The sequence below is a fragment of the Mytilus edulis genome, chromosome 2 (genome assembly GCF_963676685.1).
Source record: "Mytilus edulis chromosome 2, xbMytEdul2.2, whole genome shotgun sequence".
NCBI classification, from domain to species: Eukaryota; Metazoa; Mollusca; class Bivalvia; order Mytilida; family Mytilidae; genus Mytilus; species Mytilus edulis.
In genome coordinates, this window is record NC_092345.1 from 46,008,781 (window position 1) to 46,033,870 (window position 25,090).

The 25,090-nt window shown below is 31.6% G+C and overlaps 1 protein-coding gene and 1 long non-coding RNA gene across 2 annotated transcripts in view; one reads left to right on the forward strand and one right to left on the reverse strand.

Moving 5' to 3' along the window:
- Positions 1-531: 531 nt before the first annotated feature.
- On the reverse strand, positions 532-6,428 carry LOC139512264 (vitelline membrane outer layer protein 1 homolog). The gene is made up of 4 exons (XM_071299762.1): positions 6,083-6,428; positions 5,347-5,450; positions 2,805-2,996; positions 532-1,325 (listed from the first exon to the last, which is right to left on the reverse strand). The coding sequence occupies exons 1-4, from the start codon at positions 6,399-6,401 to the stop codon at positions 1,080-1,082; spliced, it is 861 nt and encodes a 286-aa protein (XP_071155863.1). The 5' UTR covers positions 6,402-6,428; the 3' UTR covers positions 532-1,079.
- Positions 2,903-25,090, forward strand: part of LOC139512265 (uncharacterized) — a 38,618-nt gene continuing 16,430 nt past the window's right edge. Inside the window, exon 1 of the long non-coding RNA XR_011662234.1 lies at positions 2,903-2,998. This is a non-coding gene — a long non-coding RNA (uncharacterized lncRNA). The remainder of the gene's footprint in view (positions 2,999-25,090) is intronic.

Consider the following 25,090-nt stretch of genomic DNA (forward strand, 5'->3'; position numbering starts at 1 on the left):
TTGGTTCTAAAATAAGGTTTAAAAAAGTATAACAAAATACTGAAACGAAAAAAATAAAGGGTTGGACCTTGTTTTATAGCTAGATAAAGATTCCAATTGTATGAGTTGTCTATAATTATTATAACAAATTAGGGAACCACCAACAAAAGTTTAATGTGATCAATTGTACATTCATAATTGTGTAAAAATCATACATTACAGACATACAACACAACCATCTAAAACATACTAGTTATTCTAAAATGGACGTCAAAAAGGTGTAATAATGGAAATAACTGATCAAATATGCCAAGACCAAAATTTTGTACGCCAGACGCGCAATTCGTCTACAAAAGAATAATTTCTGACGAAAATAACTCAATGTCGTCACTAACAAACAAAAAAAAAAAACCAGTGCGTTTCATTGGTAGTGTATACATCTACCGTTTGTGCAAAAGACAGTGTAGAAATTATGAAATAAGTGTATTTCTGTAAACATAAAAAACCAAACATCAACTTTAAAGAATACAAAATGCATTGTGCTACATAAAACAAAAATGTAAGTCATCAGGTGTAAAGATTGTTCCAAAAAGTTATCTTTTAATTTCAGAATTTTATTTTTTATAAACTGAAAGTGCCAAATTGTTGAAATTTACAACAGAAAAATTTAACATCATTAAGTACGATATCGTCTTCATCCTGTCCTTTGTAAACAGTTTGAGACAAATTAGACAACCTGTTGTTTGGTTGCTGCCTCTGAATTTGTGAAGTTAAGGAAATTATGTAGTTTTTGGTTAGTATCTTGATTATTAATATTATGTATAGTGATAGACTGTACAAAGCAAAAATATGCAGCAAAGAAAGCTCTATAAATAATTCAACATGATTAAAATTATCAATTGACCCCTTTAGGAGTTATTGCCCTTTAAAGTAACTTTTTCACAATTGTTCGTACATTTTTATGTTATATTTTAATTTGAAAATAAAGCAATCTTTTAATTTTAAAATACAACAATCTTTAAACATTCTGAATTTTGTCACAGCTACAAAAGATTACAAATCTTTAATTATTGTACATGTTGCTAAAGTAACAGTAGCGCTTAATCACAACAAAAGAATTTAACATCATTAAGTGCGGTATCGTCTTCATGTTCTTGGTGTGATTGGATCTTGGTTTTTATACCACATATGGCACTGTTCACTGGACAGGCATCACTCCACTCGCCGTAAGAGCCATATGGTCCATACCCAGGTAGATAGCCTAGGTCGAAGTCGCTCCCACTGTCTTTGAAATTTCTGCATTTGAATTTGACATGGTTGGCACCCGTGTTATCCCTACTTTCGTCCTATCAAACAAAATGAAAGACGCTGTTTTGATTTCATCACTTAGCAAGAGTATGATTTTAAATAGACTATGTATATGGAACTTTTCTGTCACTATTTGTTAAATCGATAAGGTAGAATAGTTTGTCAGTATCATCATCGTTTGGATTAGTACTATAATGATTTTAATTCTGTTTGAAGAGGTTCACTAGTAAAATAACTCAATCAATTTGGAACAGTATGGGATGATTTAATTGTTAGTAGGTGTATCTTTGTTTTCGTTTGTAAAATTTTATCTCGATCTCTGGACCAACAAAAAGCCATCACGAGTTGGTTGACCGTTATGGAATAACCGTCTCACAGATGATATCGGACATGTTCCTTACGCCGTAACAACAATCCCCTTCCCATTCATGAATGTGACATATCGATTTAGACTATTTACCGGATTTGTTATAACTTGAGCAACACGACGGGTGCCATATATGGAGCAGAATCTGCTTACCCTTCCTGAGCACCTGAGATCACCCCCACTTTTGGTGGGGTTCGTGTTGTTTATTCTTAAATTTTCTATGTTGTGTTATGTGTACTATTGTTTGTCTTTTTGTCTTTTTTAAATTTTGAGCCATGGTGTTGTCAGTTTATTTTCGGTTTATGAGTTTGATTGTCCCTCTGGTATCTTTCGCCCTCTTTTTTTAAGCAACAAGACTGACTTTAAATATAACATTGTAAAAAAGAAAAAAAATGTGGTAAATACGGAGATAAAGCATGTATATTTGGTGAGTGAATATATTTCCCTCCTGTTAATTCAAAAAATTGTCAGTCGACTTCAACATAAGCAGATAATAAAATTATTGATCTCTGAAATGTGGTGGCTCTTCTTTGGAAGTCCATTTGATTTGTAATGAAATAACGAAGAATTTTGTAAATAAATGAATTTGATTCAAATTTTGCGTAACTATAAATCTGGCATAGCAACGAACGATAAGATAAATTGTCTTATGATATCATTTCTAAAATTCGGAACACATAAGTAATATTTTATTGAAGATATACAAGAACAAAAAAAAAATATATATACATCATATCTCATCGCCAAGCTTATAATTACATGACTTAGTGTAGGTACATACCATATTTGATATATTTTAGTAGCTTTATTACATGGAATAAACTCCAGATATCAGGATTAAAAAAATTTATTTGCGCCTGACGCGCGTTTTGTCTACAAAAGACTAATTAGAGACGCTAAAAAAAAAAATGCCAAATATAGTATGGAGTTGAAGAGCAAACGTAAACATGCTTGACACGGACTTATTCAATTTGGAAAATGAAGCTAAGGAAAAAGATTGGTTCTTTTGCAATGATTTCGTGTGTAATTCAACTACAATAAATCCTTTTAGATATCTTAGTTTTAGGTTTGTTAATTATTCATAAGAATATTTGAAAAGACATCAGATATCTTAAGATGTCGAACACACATTTAAACCTAGTCTACTTACACTGTATCTCTGTACTTGTAGAGAGAAAGAGGTCAGAAAGGTGTTAGCTGGACAAAGTGCTTCCCAAGTCCAATCTCCCCATTGTTGCTGACCAGAACTTGCTTTATCACCACAGCGATCACTTCCTCTACTGCCACATATTATTTCAATAGCGTTCAATTCTGTATTATCTGTTTCATGCGGCCCTTCAATCTGTAAGTCAAAGAAAAAGTAAGCTGTTAAAATTATATATATATATATATATAAATATATAATAATCTCAATTTACGTAAGGCTACATACGTTGTTCCATCATCCATATTTGGCTAATCCATATTTAAGACGAAATAAACAATTTCAAACATGTATTATATGATATCTTGATTTGACGTACTAATTAAGATTCATTTATGGATGCTTCCAATCTATTTCGCTTGATATTTTTCTTCTAGCCTGTGTTGATGGACTTCATGAATATGAGCCTCTAATTTGTTGACAACACGTACCTTTACTTTATTTTACTTAGTGATTCTGTTTTTATTAACTGCAAATCTAGCGTGTCTAAATATTTGGTTTAATCAAGAATATCCAAGGGTATTAATAGCCACATGCCTAGTGAATTTGAACTTGCATTGGATCAATAATTTACATGTAAAATTAAAAAAAAATCTGAAATTTCCTTTTGTTTGTATGTAATCATATTGGCCATTTCTTCTGTTTGTTTACAGAACCTACGCTTTTGATCATTTTAGACATCTAAGTTTTAGGTTTGTAAATTATTCATGAGAATATTTAAGGAGACATCAGGTTTCTTTAGATATCGCAGACACATCTAAACCTTGTCAGCTTATAGTTTCACGTCAGGCGTATTTAAATCTAATCCTGGTACCTTCGATAACTATTTACACCACTGGATAGATGCCATTGCTGGTGGAAGTTTCGTCCCCGAGGGTATCACCTAGTAGTCAGCACTTCGGTGTTGACATGCATATCAATTATATGGTCATTTTAATAAATTTCTTATTGACAAAACTTTAAATATTTCGAATAACTAAGGATTTTCTTATCCCAGGAATAGATTACCTTAGCCGTATGTGGCACACCTTTTTCAAATTTCGGGTACTCAATGTTTTTCACCTTTGTACTTGTTCGGCTTTATAACTATTTTGTACTGAGTGTTACTGATGAGTCTTATGTAGACGATACTCGCGTTTGGCTATTGAATTATAATCCTGGTACCTTTGATAACTATCTAGATATCCAATAATTAGTTTCGAACACTTGTTACCAACTGTGATGATCACTATAAGCCCATATCTTTCATCAAATGGTACCGTCGTTTATAATTTGAATTATTTAATTATAAACCCCAAAAAAATATTATACAATTACTGTCTTTTGATGAGGTAAATATGCGGTTTTATTGACTTTTGAAAAACTGACATTCACTGAGGCCGACGGTCGAAGTGAATATCAGTTTTTCAAAAGTCAATTAAACCCCATATTTATCGAAACAAAAGACAGTAATTGTTTTATTCCATATTCCGAGAGAAGAAAATGTATTTAATCACAAACATATACCAAAACAAATTTTACATGAAACATTTTACCATAACGTTGCATGTAAAAGCGCGTGACGTTAAGCTCGGTGAATAACACTTTCCCAGGTGAATATGCTATTTTATTCAAAATCCAATTCGCATAGAGAAACCTACTGAAATAATACCAATATGGAATAAATCTATTTATTTTTTGTACAAACGTGAAAAAAACATGTTATTCACTACAGAGAACACAAATACTTTCTGAATTGAAAAGTACATGTTCCGTAGGGTAATACAAATAAAAAAGTCCGTTTTTTTAGACACAAAAGGAGCAATCATTAAAATTTCTATAGTCTTTTTTCATTTTGTCAGATAATAGCTTTGCATTATTCTTGTCAATGAGACATACCAAATGAATTCTTTCAGGTCGAGAGAAAAAATATACAGAAATGGGTATTTCACAATAGACAAAGAAATATGATATACATGTTTTTCCCCGATTATCGTTGTTAGCACATAAAGAGATTCATCAGTTAGATTGTGGATGATGCGAATGCAGCGGGTGTAGTGGATATGATGGCAAACCTGATTATCGATGCAAAAATTTATTCACCTCGATTCATTAATTGATTTAAAACAAAACGTTCACAACTTCATGTAAATGAATCTGTGGAAAACCCGTTTTCAATGAATTGTTGATTTATATAATTAGTAACGTAGGCGCAGCAGATAGTCGTTTTCTGTTGAAACATGAGAAGAAACGCTATTAGAATTTGAGAACACATATACATTTTTTATTTCCAATTAACAACCGGAATGAATACGCAAGATCAAATTCAAATATATAATATATCCCAAACTGATACATAAAGGACGGAAAGTTTATGTATTTGAGTGTCGACACCATGCTATATAACGTATAACAGCAAGTCGCCCCTTGTGTACCATGCAACTTATTACTTTAATTAAACAATCTACAGTTCACTATTAAAGGGTAACGTGCATATACTTAAGCATACCTTCATTTTGTAACCAATTGCGTAATGACCTTTTGTACAATACTCTTCATCTGCCCATTCACCCAAAACTCCACCATTCGAAACAAACAAGATCTTAGTATATTCTAAAATACAAAAAAATGTAACGCGTAGCATAAGAGTCTTACTTTATTAGCTATTACTTACAATGTGATAAAATGTGTTACAAAATAGTGAGATACTAGTTATTTATATGACCACTACGTATGATTACGAGCACGTGCATTAGGGTATGTATTTCTGAACTTGTTGCTAAAAGATGAGTCAAAAATGTAATTTGTAGGTCCATTTTTTTAAACTAACCGGAATCTAGCTAAACCACTTTTTTCACCATTTGGAAATTTGGAAATGCCTCATACATATCGATTTTGAGGACATTTAAGCGAAAAATATCGGCCTTATAACTAATTTTGACACTTGGTTTGTAACTCATGTAAAGGAAAACTACAATTATAAATGCCAACACTAAGTCGGATAAATTAAAATCTTATGATCTAGGCAGCTCTAAAATAATTAAAAAATAAGAGAATAAGCAATATTCAGTTTATGTTCAATTTTGTTGAAAATATTTTGACATGTTTGATACGAAAATGATGGCTGCTTACTGAAATTGCAGCGTCCATGATCTCATTCAGGAAACGAGTATGGATATTTTAAACCTCTCGTATCATAAACAGTTAGACGATTGAAAAACAACATTAGCAATGGTTTAACTTACCGCCATATTTGCGGCTGGTGTGTAGGAGGTTTGAACCAGACATGTCATCAAAAATCGTATGACAACAACCAGACTGTCCGAGTTTACATTCTCGAGTCGAGGAAGCATAAGTTATCTCACAGCAGTTGTCACTGTTTTGCAAACAGACGTTTGCACACTGGCTTTGCGACATTCTCCCTACTGACGTTAGATTCACTAACCGTATTTTCTTATTGCTCTCTATTATAAAGTTTTCCTCTCTTTTCTGATACTTCCCAACAAATAAACTTGCATTTTGTAAAATTAATTTTGATATCAAAACGATTGTATATAATTTCATTTTTGAGAAGAATGAAAATTAATATAAAAAAAGATTAAAATTCCACTGCATTTGAAGTTCACTAAAATATGTATTTAATAAGATAAATGTTCGCGCTTTTAACGAGTCGATATTGACTGGCGTGTCAATCATGATGGAAGGACGGTTGAAACAAGTGGTATTAATACTAGGAGGAAGTCAGCTGTATCAATAATAATGACATGTGTTCTACGTTCTATAAAGTGTTCTTGAACTCTAAATAACTATAATACCATTCATTCGACGCAGAAATCTGTGTTTTCTAAATTTTGTATGTCAGTGAACTGCTGATAGCCATCTGTTTTAAGCGAATTCTTATTACGATCATATTGTTGAACCATTTTGACAGACTTTTTCATTTTGTTTCAAATATTTTTTCATTTATTTTAAAAAATTGGATATAGGAACATTCACGTTCCGATCGCAATACATGAACACCGTAAACTATACTTTTTCTATTGTTTTTTCCCTCAATATACCGATTGGCAGCTGTAAAATAAAAAAAGGAATACCCAAGCAGTCTGCATTACATGGGATGCCAAGCTTATTGTTTCCATCTGTGATTAGATCTGTTGAAGCCATTAATTATATGCAAAGATAATGCAGTTGGTCATCAGCAAAATTTCAGACCATAAATAAAATTTATCTATATTGATTGATTTTTTATTCTATTTGTATTACCCTTCACACGTTTGGTATGACAAATGACAATTTTTTTTTAATTTTTGCAGCAAAGTTAGCTCTATAAATAAGTCAACATGATTAAAATTGTCAATTGACCCCTTCAGGAGTTATTACCATTTAAAGTAACTTTTTCACAATTGTTCGCAAATTTTATATTATCTTATAATTTGAAAATAAAGCATACAAAAGAATAATGTCTGACGAAAATAACTCAATGACGTCACTAACAAAAAAAATGAGTTCGTTTCATTCGTAGTAGATATCTTTTATTTGCAATAGACAATGTGGATATATTGAAATAAGTGTTTTTCTGTAAACATAAACAACAACAAACAGAAACTTGAAAGATTACAAAATGCAGTGTGCTACCTAAAACAAAAATGTAACTCATCATGTGTTAAGATTGTTTCAAAAAGTTTTCTTTCAATTTCAGAATTTCATTTTTTATAAACTGAAAGTGCTAAATTGTTGAAATTTACAAAAGGAGCATTTAACATAATTTAGTGCAGTATCGTCTTCATCCTGTCCTTTGTAAACAGTTTGAGACACATTAGACATTCCGTTGTTTGGTTGCTGCCCCTGAATTGGTGATTTAAAGGACATTTTGTAGTTTTTGGTTACTATCTTGATTATATATTATAATCGATAAAGATAAACTGTACAGCAAAAATGTTTAGCAAAGTAAACTCTATTAATAGGTCAGCAGATTAAAATTTTCAATTTACCCCTTTAGGAGTTACTGCCCTTTGAAGTAAATTTTTTAACAATGTTTCGTAAAGTTTTGTTATCTTTTAATTTGAAAATATACCAAACTTTTAATCTGAAAATATAAAAATCTTTAAACATTCTAAATTTTTCAAAACTCCGAAAGATTGAAAATATGTAATTATTGTACATATTTCTATAATGACAGTATAGCTTTATTCACAACAAAAGAATTTAACATCATAAAGCGCGGTATCGTCCCCTTCTTCTCCTTGGTATGATTGGATTTTGGTTTTTATACCATATATGGCACTGTTTACTGGACAGGCCTCACTCGACTCGTCGTAAGAGCCATGTGTTCCATACCCAGCCGGATAGCTCAGGTCGAAGTTACTCATGCTGTCTTTGAAATTTCTGCATTTGAATTCGACATGGTTGGCGCCCGTGTTATCTCTAATTCCATTCTGTTAAACAAAAGAAAAGAAAATGTTTTGATTTCATACCACTAGTTATATATAAGCATGAAAAATTTCCAACACATTTATTTCAAAGGATCAGAAGCACTTCTATGATAAATTTTGGTATGATTAACCATAGAACATTTTAAATTGATGTAAAAACCTTAATTTTGTATAAACTGGAGTAGGCTTAAGAAGGTTCTATGGACAGATATTACCTATAAAATTCCTTAAATAATTTGTTTTCTGTTTGAAAAGAGATGAAAAAAATACCAGAGGAACAGTCAAACTCATAAATCGAAAATAATCTGACAACGCCTATGCTAAAAATGAAAAAGACAAACAGACAAATAATAGTAAACAAGAAACAACATAGAAAACTAAAGACTGAACAACACCAAAAACTGGGTGTTATATCATGTACTCCAGAAAAGTAAGCAGACCGTGCCCCACATGTGAAGAGGTTTACTGGTAAGATAACTCACCAATTTAGAATAGAGTGGGATGATTTACTGTGGATTCATTTATTTTCGCTGGTATCATTTTTTGTGGATTGAGAAAAAAATTTATTTGGATATTTGATTTCGTGGTTTTGCAAATATGTTCCCACAAAGCCATAGCAAATGTTTAATTCGTTGAACATTTGAATTCGTGATATACTTGTACCTACGAAACCTACGAAAATTGGTATCCAACGAATAATAACGAATCCACAGTAATCGTTAGCTCGTGTCTCTTCGTTTTAGTTTGTAAAATTTTGTTTCGTTCTAAGAATCATCAAGACTGACTTTAAATATAACCTTCTGGTCATAGTAAAAAAGAATATAAATGTGTAACATTTAAAAATTGTAGTAAATACGAAAAATATAGTATGTATATTTGGTGAGGACCATCCTTTCTGTACATCCATTAAAATATCAGTCAACTCTAACACTAACTATAGATATTAAAAGTTCATTGGTTTCTGATATTGTGTCTTCATTGGAGGTTCATTTGTCATGAAATAGGGGAGTATTTTGTAAATAAATAAACTTGATTCAAATATTGCGTAACTATGAATCTGCTAAAGCAATGAATGATAAGAAATAAGAAATATGTTCACATGATCTCATTTCTAACAATCGAAACACATAAGTAATATTTTATCATAGATATACAGGAACAAAAAAATATGTATATTAATAAAACTAGTCGCCAAGCTTAGAATTGCAAGTGTAGGCACATTGTATATTTGATATTTAAGTATCGTTATCACATGAAAAAAACACATCAAAGATACCAGGATTGAAAGTTTGTAATTGTGCCAGACGCTCGTTTAGTCTACATAAGACTTATCGGTAACACTAAAAAAAGTTAAAAGGCTCAATAAAGTACGGAAGAGCAAAGACAAACGTCCTTCACACTGACTTATTAAATTTGGAAAGTAAAATGAAGCTAAAGATGAGTTGTTTTGCAAATGATTTCGTGTGTATTTTAACTACAATACATTCATTTAGACATCTTATAGTTTAAGGGTGTGTTAATTATGCATACCAATATATCAGAAGGCATCTGGTAGCTTTAGAAGACAATTACACATTTATTGCAGATTAAAACCTAGTGGGCTTACATTGTATTTCCTCAGTTCAATCTCCCCAGTAATTTTGACCAGAACTTGCTTGATCACCACAGCGGTCACTTCCTCTACTGCCACATATAATTTCAATAGCATTCAGTTCGGTATTATCTATGTCATGGTAACCTTCAATCTTTGAGTGAAAGAAAAACATTAGCAGTTAAAATAATGTATGCATATATGATAATCTCAATTAACGTAAGGTTATACCTTTATATAATCATCCAAATATAGCTCTGTAAGATGAAATGAATATTTACAAACTTGTGTTATACGATATCTTGATTTGAAATACTGATTACCATTTGTATGTTATGCTCCTGGTCGATATCACTTGTTACCTTTATTTTGGCTTGTGTTGATGGACTTTGGAATTTTGAGCTTGGAACATGTTAACAACACTTACCTTTTGTTAACTTTACTTCGTGATCGTATTTTTATTTACTGTCGTATCTAGTGTATCCAAAACTTTTGTTTAATCAAGAATACCGAACGGTATTAATAGCCATATGCATAGTGAATTCGAACTTACATTGGACCAATAATATACATGCACAAATTCAAAAGTTTTAAAACCTTTCGTTTGTTGGTATGTAGACATGTTCTGATTTCTTCCGTTTGTTAACTGAACTTACGATTTTGATCATTTGTCATATCCAATAATTAGTTTCGAAAACTTTTGACCAGCTGTGATGACCAATATATGCGCATATCTTTTTTCAAATTATACCTTTGTTCTTTCAAATTAAAATTTTTAAATGATAAACAAGAGCAATAAATATATATGTATTTTTTTTTGTTCATACGTGAAGTAATTTACTGCCGAGAACCCAAGATATTCTGATTGAACAAAAAATGGTATTGAAAAGTACATTCGCCGTATGGCAATACAAATAAATAAAAAAACGTCATTATTTTAGATACGAAATATAAGGAGAAAAGATACATTTGTATTTGAATTTGAGAACACATATAAACCTTTTATTTCCAATTACTTTCGGGGAGAAAATGCAAGATCAAATTTAAAAAACGAATGACTCAATAGAATGATTATACATTCCAAATTGATACATTTCGGACCGTAGTTTATGTACTTCGTCCTCAGTCTACTTCTTTCAGGTCAGTATATCCTTGTATCGACCTGATACAAAGGCTATATTTGTATCAAAACAGCAAGTCACCTCTTGTGTACCATGCAAGTTATGGCGTTAGTTCTACAGTTTTATATTAAAGGGTAACGTCCATTTAATGAATCATACCTTCATTTTGTAACCAATAGCGTAATGACCTTTGGTACAAAATTCGTCAACTGACCAATCACCCGAAACTCCTCCATTCGAAACAAACAATATCTTAATGAAGTCTAAAATATACAAAAGATTACCGCATAACATGGAGGTTTAACAATTAATCTATACTAACATTGTGATCAACTTTGTTATAAAATTGTGAGATGTTTGTTATTTATATGACCCATTAGCATGTGTAAGCGCTTTAATTAAAACATGATATTTTTTTACCATGTTACCAACTTATAAATGATAAAAGATGAGTCAAACCTGTAATTGCAGGTCCAAAGTTTGTATTTATCTATGCATACATATTAAAAGCTATCTTACCTTGTGTACATTTCAAGGATTATGATTGGTTAAAAGCAACCGCGTAGATACCGTGTACATTCCATATTAGGTTAGTAGGCGGGTCTTATTTCAATGCACTGTTAGTAGTTGTGTTATATTCCCTTTTACAACTAACATTGTGTTGAGGAAAAATCTTAAACGTTTAAACAGACGATGTTATTGATAATGAACGATTAAAAAAATGTAAATAAACTGAGCCTGTAATTCATCAGTGGTTGTCGTTTGTTTATGTGTTATCTATTTATTTTTCGTTCATTTTTTTACATAAATAAGGCCGTTAGTTTTTTCGTTTGAATTGTTTTACATTGTCTTATCGGGGCCTGTTATAGCTGACTATGCGGTATGGGCTTTGCTCATTGTTGAAGGCCGTACGGTGACCTACAGTACTCGCAAGGACATACTGAGAGACATGACCGACGCAGTCTTTGCCCGACATGGGGTTACCGAAACAGTGCCCGACACAGTGCCCGACGTGTCAGTTTAATTAATCTACCTAACACCTGCGGTGTTTGAACTCTTCACACAACTATTCAAAGTCATAAACGACACCTGATTTTACGTATGGACAGTGATCAGTTCTTATCAGTTATTTTATTGCTAATTTCAACTTGCTTTAAAATTTCTGCCAAGTCATTGTCTGACGAAAAGGCTGGTCTTGTCTTTAGAACTTGGGAATTGTCCTTTCTATTACACTCCGGCTCAGGTTCGGGTTCCACTTCCTCAATTGGCGATGTTGGTGCTATAAAATGAGGAGGAAGCTCAGGTGATGGTGTCGGCGAACTTAATAAATATGGGTCGTTATTCCCATCTCCAATATCTACAAGTGATGCTTCTGGTTTCTGAAAAAAAATAAAAATAAAAATATATTATATTAAATGACAACTTACAGATGCAGTTAAAAAAATACTACTTCTAGTGTTGTGTCGAACGTTATGTTGTTACTGTCGTGTGGCAAATATTACAAAATCTTTTAAGATTCTATTAAATACGTTTATATTAACGTTTTTTTAAACAATAAAAATTATCAATTACTGAGTGTAGAGTGTGAAGTGAACGTAGTTTATTTAAACCAACTAACCAATCGAACTACATGTATTCATAAACAAGTTTTATTTTCTATTTATATTTGGTAAAATTTGATCATATTAAATATGAAAAAGAAGAAAATAATCATATGCAAAATAGACCGAGACATATTTTAAAATAAAATATATCTAAAAATATACTTACACTCCGTGTAACATCTTTAGGTTTTGTGTTCCGTTTTCTTTTTAATGGCTTTGTCAAAGCAATAGGACTTGGTAAAGTTGCATCATTGACTGGACTTGAAGGTGGTGTCTCAACTGATTCTGTAGATACGTTTGGCGAGTCCGTTGTTTGCTCTAACTTCTTTTTGCATTCTTGCTCTTTTCTCCTCATGTCAAGCCATTCACCACTTTTTAAAACTGTTGCCTCGTCTTTGTCTCCATCTTTGTCACCCCAATAAACAAGATATTTCTTACCAATGTGAATACGTCCATCTATGAGAATTTTGAATCTTGGACATACATAAAATCTCAAATTTGCATTTTCATCATCAAACTCGACCAAGAAATGACTTGCTTCTCGAGTCTGAAGTCTTGAAGACATTTTTTCTTAACTGGCGATGTTGTGCGATGGTATAAGTTTCTTTTAATGCGTATGTTTTGACACAAACAATTGTCATAGGAATAACTAAAATATTGAATTGGCACTTCCGTATAATTGTTTGCACCTTATTACAATGTACAAACGTAAATTGTCTTAAGGTTTATTGCCATTTTGATAATCTTGTATCAACTGACACCTTAGGCGACATGTGTGCCATCTTCGATGTGGGAAATCAACTAGATTAAGAATACACATAAAAAAAATCATCATTTTAATACATTAATCATAATATCTTGGGAGTAAATTAAATACTTTAACGAACTTACTATTGCATACAATTGATACATTTTGTCCATAAATATTTTTTTCTATCAGTTTATATTGACCTTAGAATACCTGACCAGCTGTCGTCACGGTCTATGGATGCACTCAGTATGATGATCGTAAATGAGATAAAACGAGGAAATTCTAATTTTACATTTTCTAAGGGAGGTTTAAAAATAGTTTTTTTTTAAAAGTCTAACTGCACTTTTTATACAAATATTTAAAAAACTTGCATTTTAAAATTTTAAATCAGTAATATCACATTTAAAATTTATTTATTAGTGAACACATTTGAAGTTTGTTAAATGTCTCCTGTCATACGATACATTTCCGGTACCCTAAAAATCATCCTGACAATAAATTATCACACAATTATGTCATTCAGTTTTATTGTTTCTATAGAAAACAAATATTTTTTCTCAAAATTAAATCATTCCGAAAATGCCGAAATTTAAACTAACACATCATGACAATATGAAAATGTATACTCTGTACCAACAAGAATGGCCCGTGCATGCCATATTACGAAAGTTGTCCGCTGACGGTATAGATATTTCTTGGGGAGCTGTTAAAAATGTGATAATTAAGTACCAACATGGTCGTGCTGGATATGAACATTTGTCAAGAAAGAAAATTCCGACATTCAAAAGTATTACAGATGCAGATATTGATTTTGTTAAATCTACACTTGATGAAAATCTAACTCAAACATGCAGTGACATTATGCGTCGTTTATCAGACAAGGGCACATTTACAATCAAATCTACCGTTCGAAAAATGATAGATCCAGCCGGATACACTGCATCAACACCTCGTTATGGACATATGATTCGTGAAGGAAATAAATTAAAGAGAGTTGAGTTTTGTAAGCAACTTATAGCAGTCAATGAACATTTTGACGATATCATATTCACATGAGGCAACCGTTCAACTTCACGATAATAAAGTTGTTATATACAGAAGAAAGGATTGCGTTGCTCCTGTACTGCCGAAGCCAAAGCATCCACTTAAAGTCCACGTTTGGGGAGGCATTAGCCGACGTGGTAAAATTTTGATCTTTGAAGGTATTCTAAAATCTGATTTCTTTGTGAATACTGTACTACGAGTTGGACTTTTGCCATTTATTAGACAAACTTATCCAGATCAGCACAGATTTCAACAAGACAATGACTCAAAACATCGTTCTAATCTTAGTAAGAGGTTTATGCAGGAAAATCAAATTAACTGGTGGGATATACTTTAATCCAATTGAAATGGTTTGGAGTATGATGAAGCAGCGGTTAAATAAGAAAAAAACTTTCAACTAAGAATGATCTAACCAGTGGAATTAAGGATTTTTGGAAGAATGACTTAACTGTTGAGCGATGCAACACTTTTATTGACCACAATTTCAAGGTATTACCAGTTGCTGTGTTTATTGGTGGACGTGCAACAGGGGATTTACCAAAAAAGATTTCCCAAGAGAGATCAAGGTCGAGGTCATTAAGTTATTTTAATGATCAGTTTGATTTAGAAGAGGTGAAAGAGAGACTTGCAGCAGTGAAACACTGATTTAACAGAAAAACAGAGTCATAAATAAACAGTCCTTTTAAGGACTACCAAATTATTCAAAAAGAGTCTAAAATGTTGTAGTTTGTATGATGAGTGTCTTCAGATACATATTAATGTAATTAATTCTTGAAGTCCTTCTTCTCTATTCCATAACTTTAATTTATTTGTCTATTCTTTATATTTGAACACGTCAAAATATTTTTTTGGCTCATGTTTCAATATTCTAAATTTCCCCATCTAAACCTATATTTTAGTTCACCAATATGCTCTATTCTTGTTTTTGTTTGTTTGCTAGAACGATTTTCTCTATACTTTATTTTTTTTGGCCTATTCATGCTATAATTCTATATTCTGAATATGAAATAATTAAAAGTAGCACCCTTCATCTGTTAAACAATATTAGGCAAAAAACAAATAAACAAAATAGAAATAAAAAGAAATAAAATTAATAAAACTAAACTAAAAAAGCATATATCATGTTAAAAAGGTCAGTTTCTTTATTGAAATATTTGAAACATTTATTTTCTTCTTCCCCTTTGGATAATATTAGTTTGTACCTGTAAAAGAAACAAAATTCGAAATTATTAGCTGATAACATATTTGTGAACAAAGTTTTTATAGTTATCATGGTTATGTAACAGTTTATCAGTCATGCTCCTTGATTCAGGTAACCTTAAGTGCTGAACAGCATGAGATCACACCTGGTTTTTGTGTCTGTCCTTTAGACTGTCATGTCAGACACAATGTCTCTCAAAGTTATCAATCTCAGCATGTGCTTAAGAGTACTGTATAGTTGTTAATGTCTGTGTCATTTTGGTCTCTTGTGGACAGTTGTCTCATCGGCAATCATACCACATATTCTTTTTTATATCATAATAGATACCAGGATTAAATTATGTATTTAAGCCAGACGCGCGTTTCGTCTACAAAAGACTCATCAGTGACGCTCGCATCAAAGCCTTAGTATTTAAAAAAAAATCAAGACTTTTGTAAGCAGTTAATTGATAAATATGACCATATCAATGATAATCCATGTCAGCCCACTGAAGTGCTGACTACTGGGCTGGTGATACATATTTAAAACAAGTTGTTATTGTTGGCATTATTTTTAGGATAGACCAAAGGAGGTAGGTTCCTTATACTAACGACATTGGGGACATGATCACTTTTATATGCCACTAGTCTAAATACCACATGTTAAGATAGTTGGTAAGATAACTGCTTTACATAGTGTGCTAGTGACCTAATACGATATATGGGGTCAGTAAATTCCATAAGAAAAAATTCCAACAATAGCAATAGTTTGACTTACCGCCATATTTACGACTGCTGTGTAGGATGTTTGAACCAGACACGTCATCAAAAATCGTATGACAACAACCAGACTGTCCGAGTTTACACTCTCGAGTCGAGCCTAATACTAACGGCATTGAGCAAATGTTGAGGACTTGATCACTTTTATATGCCACTAGTCTAGATACCACATGTTAAGATAGTTGGTAAGATAACCTTTTTTACATAGTGTGCTAGTGACATAATACGATACATGGGGTCAGTAAATTTCGTATGAAAACTGACCCAATATATATCGTATTAGGTCACTAGCCCACTATCTAACTAATTATACTAATTGTGTACTGTCTCTGAAATACAAACTGAATGAATTTAGTAACTAACGATTTTTTTAATTCTAAATCGTTGTACGAGATTTGAACACCGTTTTTAGATACAACAACATTCTTAAAATCTATATCCAACAGAATATTTGAACTGGATGGAAGATGGAAGAAATTATGACAAATAGATTAAAGTATGTATACATAAGATTAAAATTTTACCAACGTTAGAGAAACGAACTTGACAGAAACAAGCCAAACCGTTGTTTTTACCTTTTACAAATTTGGAAATGCCTCATGCATGCAACCAACTTTGATGACATTTTAGCAAAAATATAGGACATATTACTAATTTTAACGCTGAATTTTCAACCCTTTTTAAGGAAAAATGAAATGATCAATGTTTACATTATGTCTTGAAAAGAAAAGTTTGCCAGAAACGGTCTTAAGATTATAAAAGCTCTGTAAATAAATAAGGAAATAAGTGATTTAGTCATTTACAGTTTATATTCAATGTTGTTGATAATATTTTGTTACGAAAATGATGGCTGCTTACTGAAAATGTGCAGCTTCCTCATGATCTCATTCAGGGGGATGGGTGTTGATATTCTGAACTTCTTGCATCATAAGCAGTTTCACGATTTAAAGAAGAAAAAAAAATCCAACATTAGCAATAGTTTGACTTACCGCCAAATTTACGACTGCTGTGTAGAAGGTTTGAACAAGACACGTCACCAAAAATCGTATGACAACAACCAGACTGTCAAACGCTTGTAAATTTTGAAGAAAAAGTAAAAAAAATACAGAGCCTGCTAAATTCCTGGGTTTATAGAGATTTAACATATATGAGAAAGATCACTGTCATTAAATCACTTGCTCTACCTATTCTAATTCAATCATTGACAGTTTTGCCAAATCCGCCGGATGATAAAATAAAATAAATTCAAAATATTTTTTTTAGTTTCTTGTGGTCAAGAAAAACAGACAAGATTAAAAGAAAAGTTATGATAGGGTTATTCGCAAATGGGGGGTTGAAAATGCCAGATATAAGATCCTTTTGTTATTCATTAAAGATGACATGGATAAATAAACTTTTAGACCCCTTAAATATATATCCCCATGGAAAACATTGTTGATAGATCAATACAACAGATTAGGAGCAGACAAAATATGGTTGATGACCCCTGATGGTATCCAAAAGATTTCTTCAAATTTAATAATTTCTGGAAAGATATTTTACTAAACTGGAATATCCTAAACACTGTCACTAATGGCACTGCTGAAGGGATCATGAAACAATCCATATGGCTAAACAAGAGTTTAAAAATTAATAATAAAACTGTCTTTTACCAGAGGTGGTTTGAATCAGGAGTTTTCTTTATAGGTGATTTACTTGATGAAAACAGTAATTTTTTTACTTTAAAAGAACTCTGCGAAAAATATAATCTTAATATTAATGCTGCATATGATACCAAAAGACTGGAAAAATTTAAAGACTACTTCAGAGAAAATTACTCACATATCTAACGATAAATTTGAATTTATAAAAAACAATAAAAAGTCATGTCAGTTCTTTTATGAAAAATTGTTGTCAATGTATACAGAACGTCCTACAAAACAAGAAGACAAAATGTATAAGGAACTAGGCACTCATATAGAAAATTGGGATTTCATTCATAGTTTACCATTTTGTTGCACTAAAAACAACAAATTTAGTATGTTCCAGTTTACGATTTTACATAGAACTCTCGCTACAAATGCATTATTGCAGAAATACGGGTTAAAAGAAACTAACTTAATATGTAGTTTCTGTAATGAAACTAAAGAAACTATAATTCACCTTTTCTGGGAATGTATCCTAGTTAGAAATTGGTGGTAAGAAATTGCAGAACTTTTTCTAGTTGAAAATAATTTAACTTTAATTTTTAATGTGGAAAATATTGTTCTTGGGTCAGAGTCTTGGGATATTTCCCTAAACTTATTCACTATTCTGGTTAAATATTACATTTATACATGTCGCTTTAATACTTCATTACCGACTCTTACAGGGGTCATAGCTATGATTAAAAATTCCTACCAAATAGAAAAAATATCTACCTCCTTTTACAGATCCCCTAGAGAAGGAGAGAAATTTGATAGTAAATGGGAATTAATTAAAAACTTAGTTCACATGTGAGGAGAGATCTTTCTATTTATGTACTTACTTAAGGCTTTATAATAGTTCATTTAGAATTAATAATATGTTGATGCACATCACAACTGGACAGTGATTTGTGTGCATCTTAAAAGTACTATCTATGTTTATTGCTATTGTTATATATATATTGATTTACTAGTTTTTGTTTGATTGTATTTGAATTATCTCCCCCAGACTTAGGTTGACATTTATTATGTGACTCTGTCCAACATGTTGTCCAACATGTTATCTGTTGATGATCTCTGGTGGCCTCTCCTGGTACCTCTTATGTTTTACATCACTGTATAGGCAGTGATGCATGTGGCTAGAGGAGAAGGTTGATGCAATCATTAACCTTATCAGCATATTCAGGTATTCTAATCCAGAGTGATAAAGGATGTGTATGATCGAGTAGAAAATTTAGAACAATTAGCATAACTAACTTTTTAATTTTAGACTGTTATTGAAAAATTTAATATCAATATATGTATTATGTATTTTCAGATGAAATAAAAATAAATTACAAAATAAACAACCAGACTGTCCGAGTTTACACTCTCGAGTCGAGGTAACATAAGTTATTTCACAGCAGTTGTCACTATTTTGCAAACAGACGTTTGCACACTGGCTTTCCGACATTCTCCTTACATACGTTAGATTAACCAACTGCATTTTCTTATTTCTCTCTTTAATAAAATCGTCCTTCCTTTTCTGATATTTCCCGGTAGTTAAACTTGCGTTTTGTAAAATCAGATTTAAGATCAAAACGATTGTGTATATTTTCATTGTTGAAAAGAATGTAAATTAATAATAAAAAAATAAATATCAGAGAATACTTAAGCCGTATTTATACGGGGTTCCATTCGAAACCTAAAAAAAATATTTACATACATGTAATATTTAAGTGAGGTTCACTAAAATATGTTTTTAAAAATGAGTGTTCGTGCTTTTATGGAAAAGTAGTAACTGGGTTGTCAATCACGATGGAAGGGCGGCGAAAACAAGTGGTATTAATACTAGAAAGTTAGCTGTATTCATAATAATGAAATGTTCTACGTTCTATAAAGTGTTGTTATCAATCATTGAATATATGATAAAATGATATTTTGCCGAATATATTCGTTTTTTTATTCATATCAATATAAAATATTTAATCATTCGGTGTCATCTGCTTGTCTTGATTTTGTTTTATCAGCACTGAAAATTAAATCTGATAAGGGATATTGAATTTTGTTAAAAATTCAATCTTTGTCAGTGAAATATTGCAAAAGAAAAATTCTGAGAGAAATGAGTCGCAAAAACACAGTCAAGGAGAAAATTGCATTGAAGTAGGACTCTACCACGAATATAAGTAGACATTTCAAGCCATACTAAGTGTTTTTGGTAGCTTTTTTGGACTTTTTCGACTTTGTTTTTATATTTTGCTATAATAGAAAACCTTTTTTTAAGTAAATTTTAATAAATGTACAGTTATAAGAAATAAATTATTTTTGAAGCAGTGCCAACAAATTATTCACTGAATGTGAAGCATTTATGTTCCAACCATTACTGTTGTTTCTTTAATTTCTAGTTCTTGAGGATATAGCAATGGAACCGTCAGAAATGATTGAATTGTTAATTGAAAGAACTTCATCAATATATCTGTTGATTTGGCTTATTTGAACTTCTTGGTTTTGACAAGCGTTTGAAGGAACTCCGACTCATATGAAAACAAGAAGATGACGACAAGAAGAGGCGCACTATTACAGGAATTCCGACAAGTCAAAATAAAAAGTCTACCTACAAATTCAACAAATATGTTGTCAATAAGAAACTCGAGTATACTGATCGCTTCTTCCTCTGTGCAGCATGTTTTTCTTGTTTGTTCACTACTAACACAGTATGCCGTATGGTATCCCAAAGTAATAAATGCATAGCGTATGCTTTCATTTTTATGTTGATTCTTTCTTTAATTTCACTTTTGGAATGAATGTATACACGGTTGAAATATAAAAAGTTTTGATAAAACCAATTTTAGGGAAAGATCGATACTTACACATATAATACCACTACGCGAGTAAACAGTTTCACAGTATTTCGTAGGACACTTTTTCACTTACTCTTTTATCAATCAAATGGACAATTATTTCGTCAAACATGCAGATGAGCCGGCAATGAATCTTTGTGTGTACGGTCTTTTGGGAAGCTTACTTATGTATCCATTATAGTCAAGATAAGTCCTTCAACTTGCTGTTCAATGCAAAGTTCATTCAAGCCATGAAGGACATATGATTCGCCAAAATCTCATACTTGTCCAATGATATGTTTTTGTAATATTGATTACTTCAGTGCTCATTTGATCATGATTCGTTATCGAGACACTCGTAGTAGAACAATTTACATTCAAAGACAATATTATTTGAAATTTGTCCGCAGAACAACAACATGCTTATAGTGAAGAGATGCTAGGTATTTTACAAAACTAACTTTGATCTATCATTCTTACAGTTTTTCAACTTATGAATGCGATGTTCTATAATATAACTGGTTTTTTTGAACCATTCTGACAAAGTATTGAGTTCAACTTATTCTCCTTTAGCCCGTGCTATAGCGTAGTCTGCAATGGAATCCATAATTATTTTGAAGTTATGGTTGATTTATTTGGGTACTCCAAACTTCGGACCATGATATATCACTTTTTGGATATGTTCATGGTGAATTATATTGAGATCCCCAGTATTATTATGACCAGAGGGGCTGTAAATGTAAAGCGAGTGGGAACAGTCACACTTTGTTTTATAGATTTTGTTCTAAAACAAGGTCATGTAATGCTTGCTTTAGATACTTTAGATACAACGATTTTGGTGTAACTGTATGATACAATAGGAACAGGCTGAATTTGAAAATAAACAAGTGGAATTTTAGATGTGATCTCCTTGTGATGTAGAAAGTTCCTGATATTGATTGCATCAATTCAGTTATTTGTAAACTGAACAGGATAGAATTTCCTGTTTTCTCATGGAAAGGTTCAAATCTTACTGGTTTAAAAAGACGAAAAAAAGCTAAATCACAAATTATACTGACCTATCTGTATATTTGAGAAAATGAATTAAGGCATCCATTGTCAAGTGCATAAAAAATATATCTAATGATATCGAGCGGATCATGAAGATGTGAACGAAGGTCATCAAAGCTTCTAGACGACGATCTAGATTTGGAAGACTTCTTTACACTAAACCGATTTAAATGGTAATGTTTTTGCCAAACGATTGTGTCTTAAAGTCATTTCAAATAAGCTCATTTCATTCACATCACTGCAGGCTGGATTTTGAAATTTCCCAATCCTTTGATGTTATCACTGCAACCACATGGCATTGCATTACCTAGTTCCCTTATCCAGAAAATATCTATCTTTCCGAAAAGGAGTACGTAGTAAAATGCTATTGGTGTGGTGATAAATGTTCTTAATGATGCATACTTTCATATATTAAGAACGTTCATGGTCCGGTTTATTTATATGGTTATAAAAACTCTGAATTGTTGATCTGTATTATCAGACCAGTGTTGATACATCCTACTACGCCATGGTTTTATTCGGATTGTAAACGAAGGGTGTTCTGTTGACATAATGGGCGTTTTAATTCAACGTCGATTAATATAAAAAAAAATCATCAATATTGAGTGCCATGATTCAAATTCAACGCTATGTTGTATGAAAGTTTCGGTCTTTTACTTTTCATTTATATAGGTTTGTATAATTATATAAAGGTTCAACGATATTTTTGTAAAATTCCTAACCAGACCATTTTGCTTGTATATTATATACATAATAGAATATTACATGTCATTAGGCTAGATGATGTTATGTAAAACAGCATTATTATATACTTACTAGTAAAACAAGTTAAATTGTATGTGTAATACAAATGATGTCAATCGTGCTGTATAAGCCATCCGTGATAATATCGATATCAATCATTGTTGAAAAGGTTCCATTGAACCCCCTTATATGATATGGCTTTTCAAAATCACACACCACAAATATAATCCCACGAGAAGAGCTCTGATATTATATTTGCGTCTCGTATTGACACGAATGTGATTATGAAAAAGCCATAAGCGAAACAATATTGAGTGAACTCCTCACGCTTGGAATTACAAATAATGGCATCATCAAAAATATAAAGGATTGTCATACCATTAAAAATTAAATAGGGAATAATTGCCAAAATAAGATAACTACTGGTCACCATACGACTTGAACAATAATCTAACCCATACTTTATGATTAAGCTAAAAGGGACAAAAAGGTTCAGGGATGACAAAATGAATCAATCTAAAGAATTTACAATCTACATGCAGACATTTTATATATTCAGGTATTTCACATCTAGTCTTTTATGGTTATATTATGTACAAAACAACAAAATTTCTTCCTTCACACCTAAAGTAAACAAACCTTTAAGGTGGTATGGGTGTCTTTTGCTATCTTGGATTGTAAAAATCAGAGAATCTGAGGTCCAGATTTTCAATCGACTTACCAAAACTTGATGCAGGAATGCAAAAGAAAAGTAATATGAATTTGCATTTGAAAGAACAAATTTGTAAGATTACAACTAATAAATATTAATATTTTTACAAGTGTTGATTATTTTTGCTTGATTTGTAATGTTTTTAAATTGGCATTTAAAGGGAAGGTAACTTTAAAATAGTGCAATTTCTGAAGGAATCTACATGGAATTTTGCTATTTTGTATTTTAACCGAAAAAAACCGCACGGTGACCCTATATTTTCTTTTGATATTCTCAAAGCATTTTCTAAAAGCTATCTTTTCATATTTTGTTTTACAATTCTATTATTTAGCTTAGCCTCTAATCACATAATGATGTTTTTCCTGTAAAATCAATACAAATGTGTCATTTTGTCTCAACCTGTAGCTTGAGAAAATGCGCGGTGACCTAGTATTTTTATTATATTTTTGAACATATATCAATATAGACTACGTTTTGGCAAAAATGAACAAATTCTTTCATTTTAATTTAGTTTCCCATACCACATTAAACAGACTTACATAACATTGATATAGTTACGGTGCTCTTGTCAGGTCATTAAAGATGACATAATTATATTGGTAAAACTTATATTGATTCACTCATAGGGTCTTTGCAATGGAAATAAACACAATTATTCTAGAAACAGATGTTGGCATGATACGGGTTATGTTCTTCTGATATGTTTTATGATGGTATAATAAAAAATCCCTTTTAACGGGAAGGATTGTTCTTAAATTTCATAGGATGAAGACATAATCTTTCAATCAGTTATACTGAGTTTTGGAACTGGCATGTAGTAAAAAACTGCTAGTAGTCTTTTGTTAATTCAAGTATCATTGTAATTTTGCCAAGTTTATTCTGTTACCTTTTCTGACATCTGACTCGGACTTCTTTTTTACATGAGTTTTACAATCCGAATTGCTGTGTGTTTGTTTATTCCACATTTGTTAGAGGTATAGGGGAGGGGTGAGATCTCACAAAACTTGTTTATCTCCGCCGCATTTTCGTCATATGCCAGGAGCATCGGATCAATGCTTTTGGTTCATTCATATCTTTCAGAGTTAAGTGTTACGTCCATTTACACCAAACAAGTAAACATTTGTGTTTAAATGGGCCAGTTAAAGTCCGCCTACGGGTGTTAGATGTTATCGCTGAGTTGAGGACGCATTGGTGACCCTAGGCTGTGTTCCACTCTTTGGTTGGGTTGTTGTCTGTTTGACACATCCCACATTTCAATTCTCAATTTCATCTAGAGACAGCCAAAGGCTTCTTTTATTCTTAAATGTTAATGCCAATCGGCAACAATTAATTGAATTAAATGCTCATTGCTAGGGGTAGACATATTAATAATGTGGCCTGGTTTAACCTCTTTTGAAATTACTATCTAACTGTTAACAACAATAGTAAAAATAGCACAAAATGGACAAATTAAAATTAGATTAATTAGAAATAAAAATAGAAATAAAATGGAAGCTATTCCAAAAACCATAACTACAACTAACAAACAAGTCATATTTAAGCAGGCTAAAATTTTAATCTGTTAATTTGTTATCAATACTAACTAAAAAAATGATGAAATATTACATGTGATGTCACATGCTAGCTTGTTAAAATATTTTCACCTTTTTTATACAAGCGTTACTATTGAGCTGAGACATTTGTAGAAATCTGTTGGACCCAAAAAGGAATTGACATTAGGGAACTGCACACACATGTTCAATTTTTAGACTTTTTTAAATTG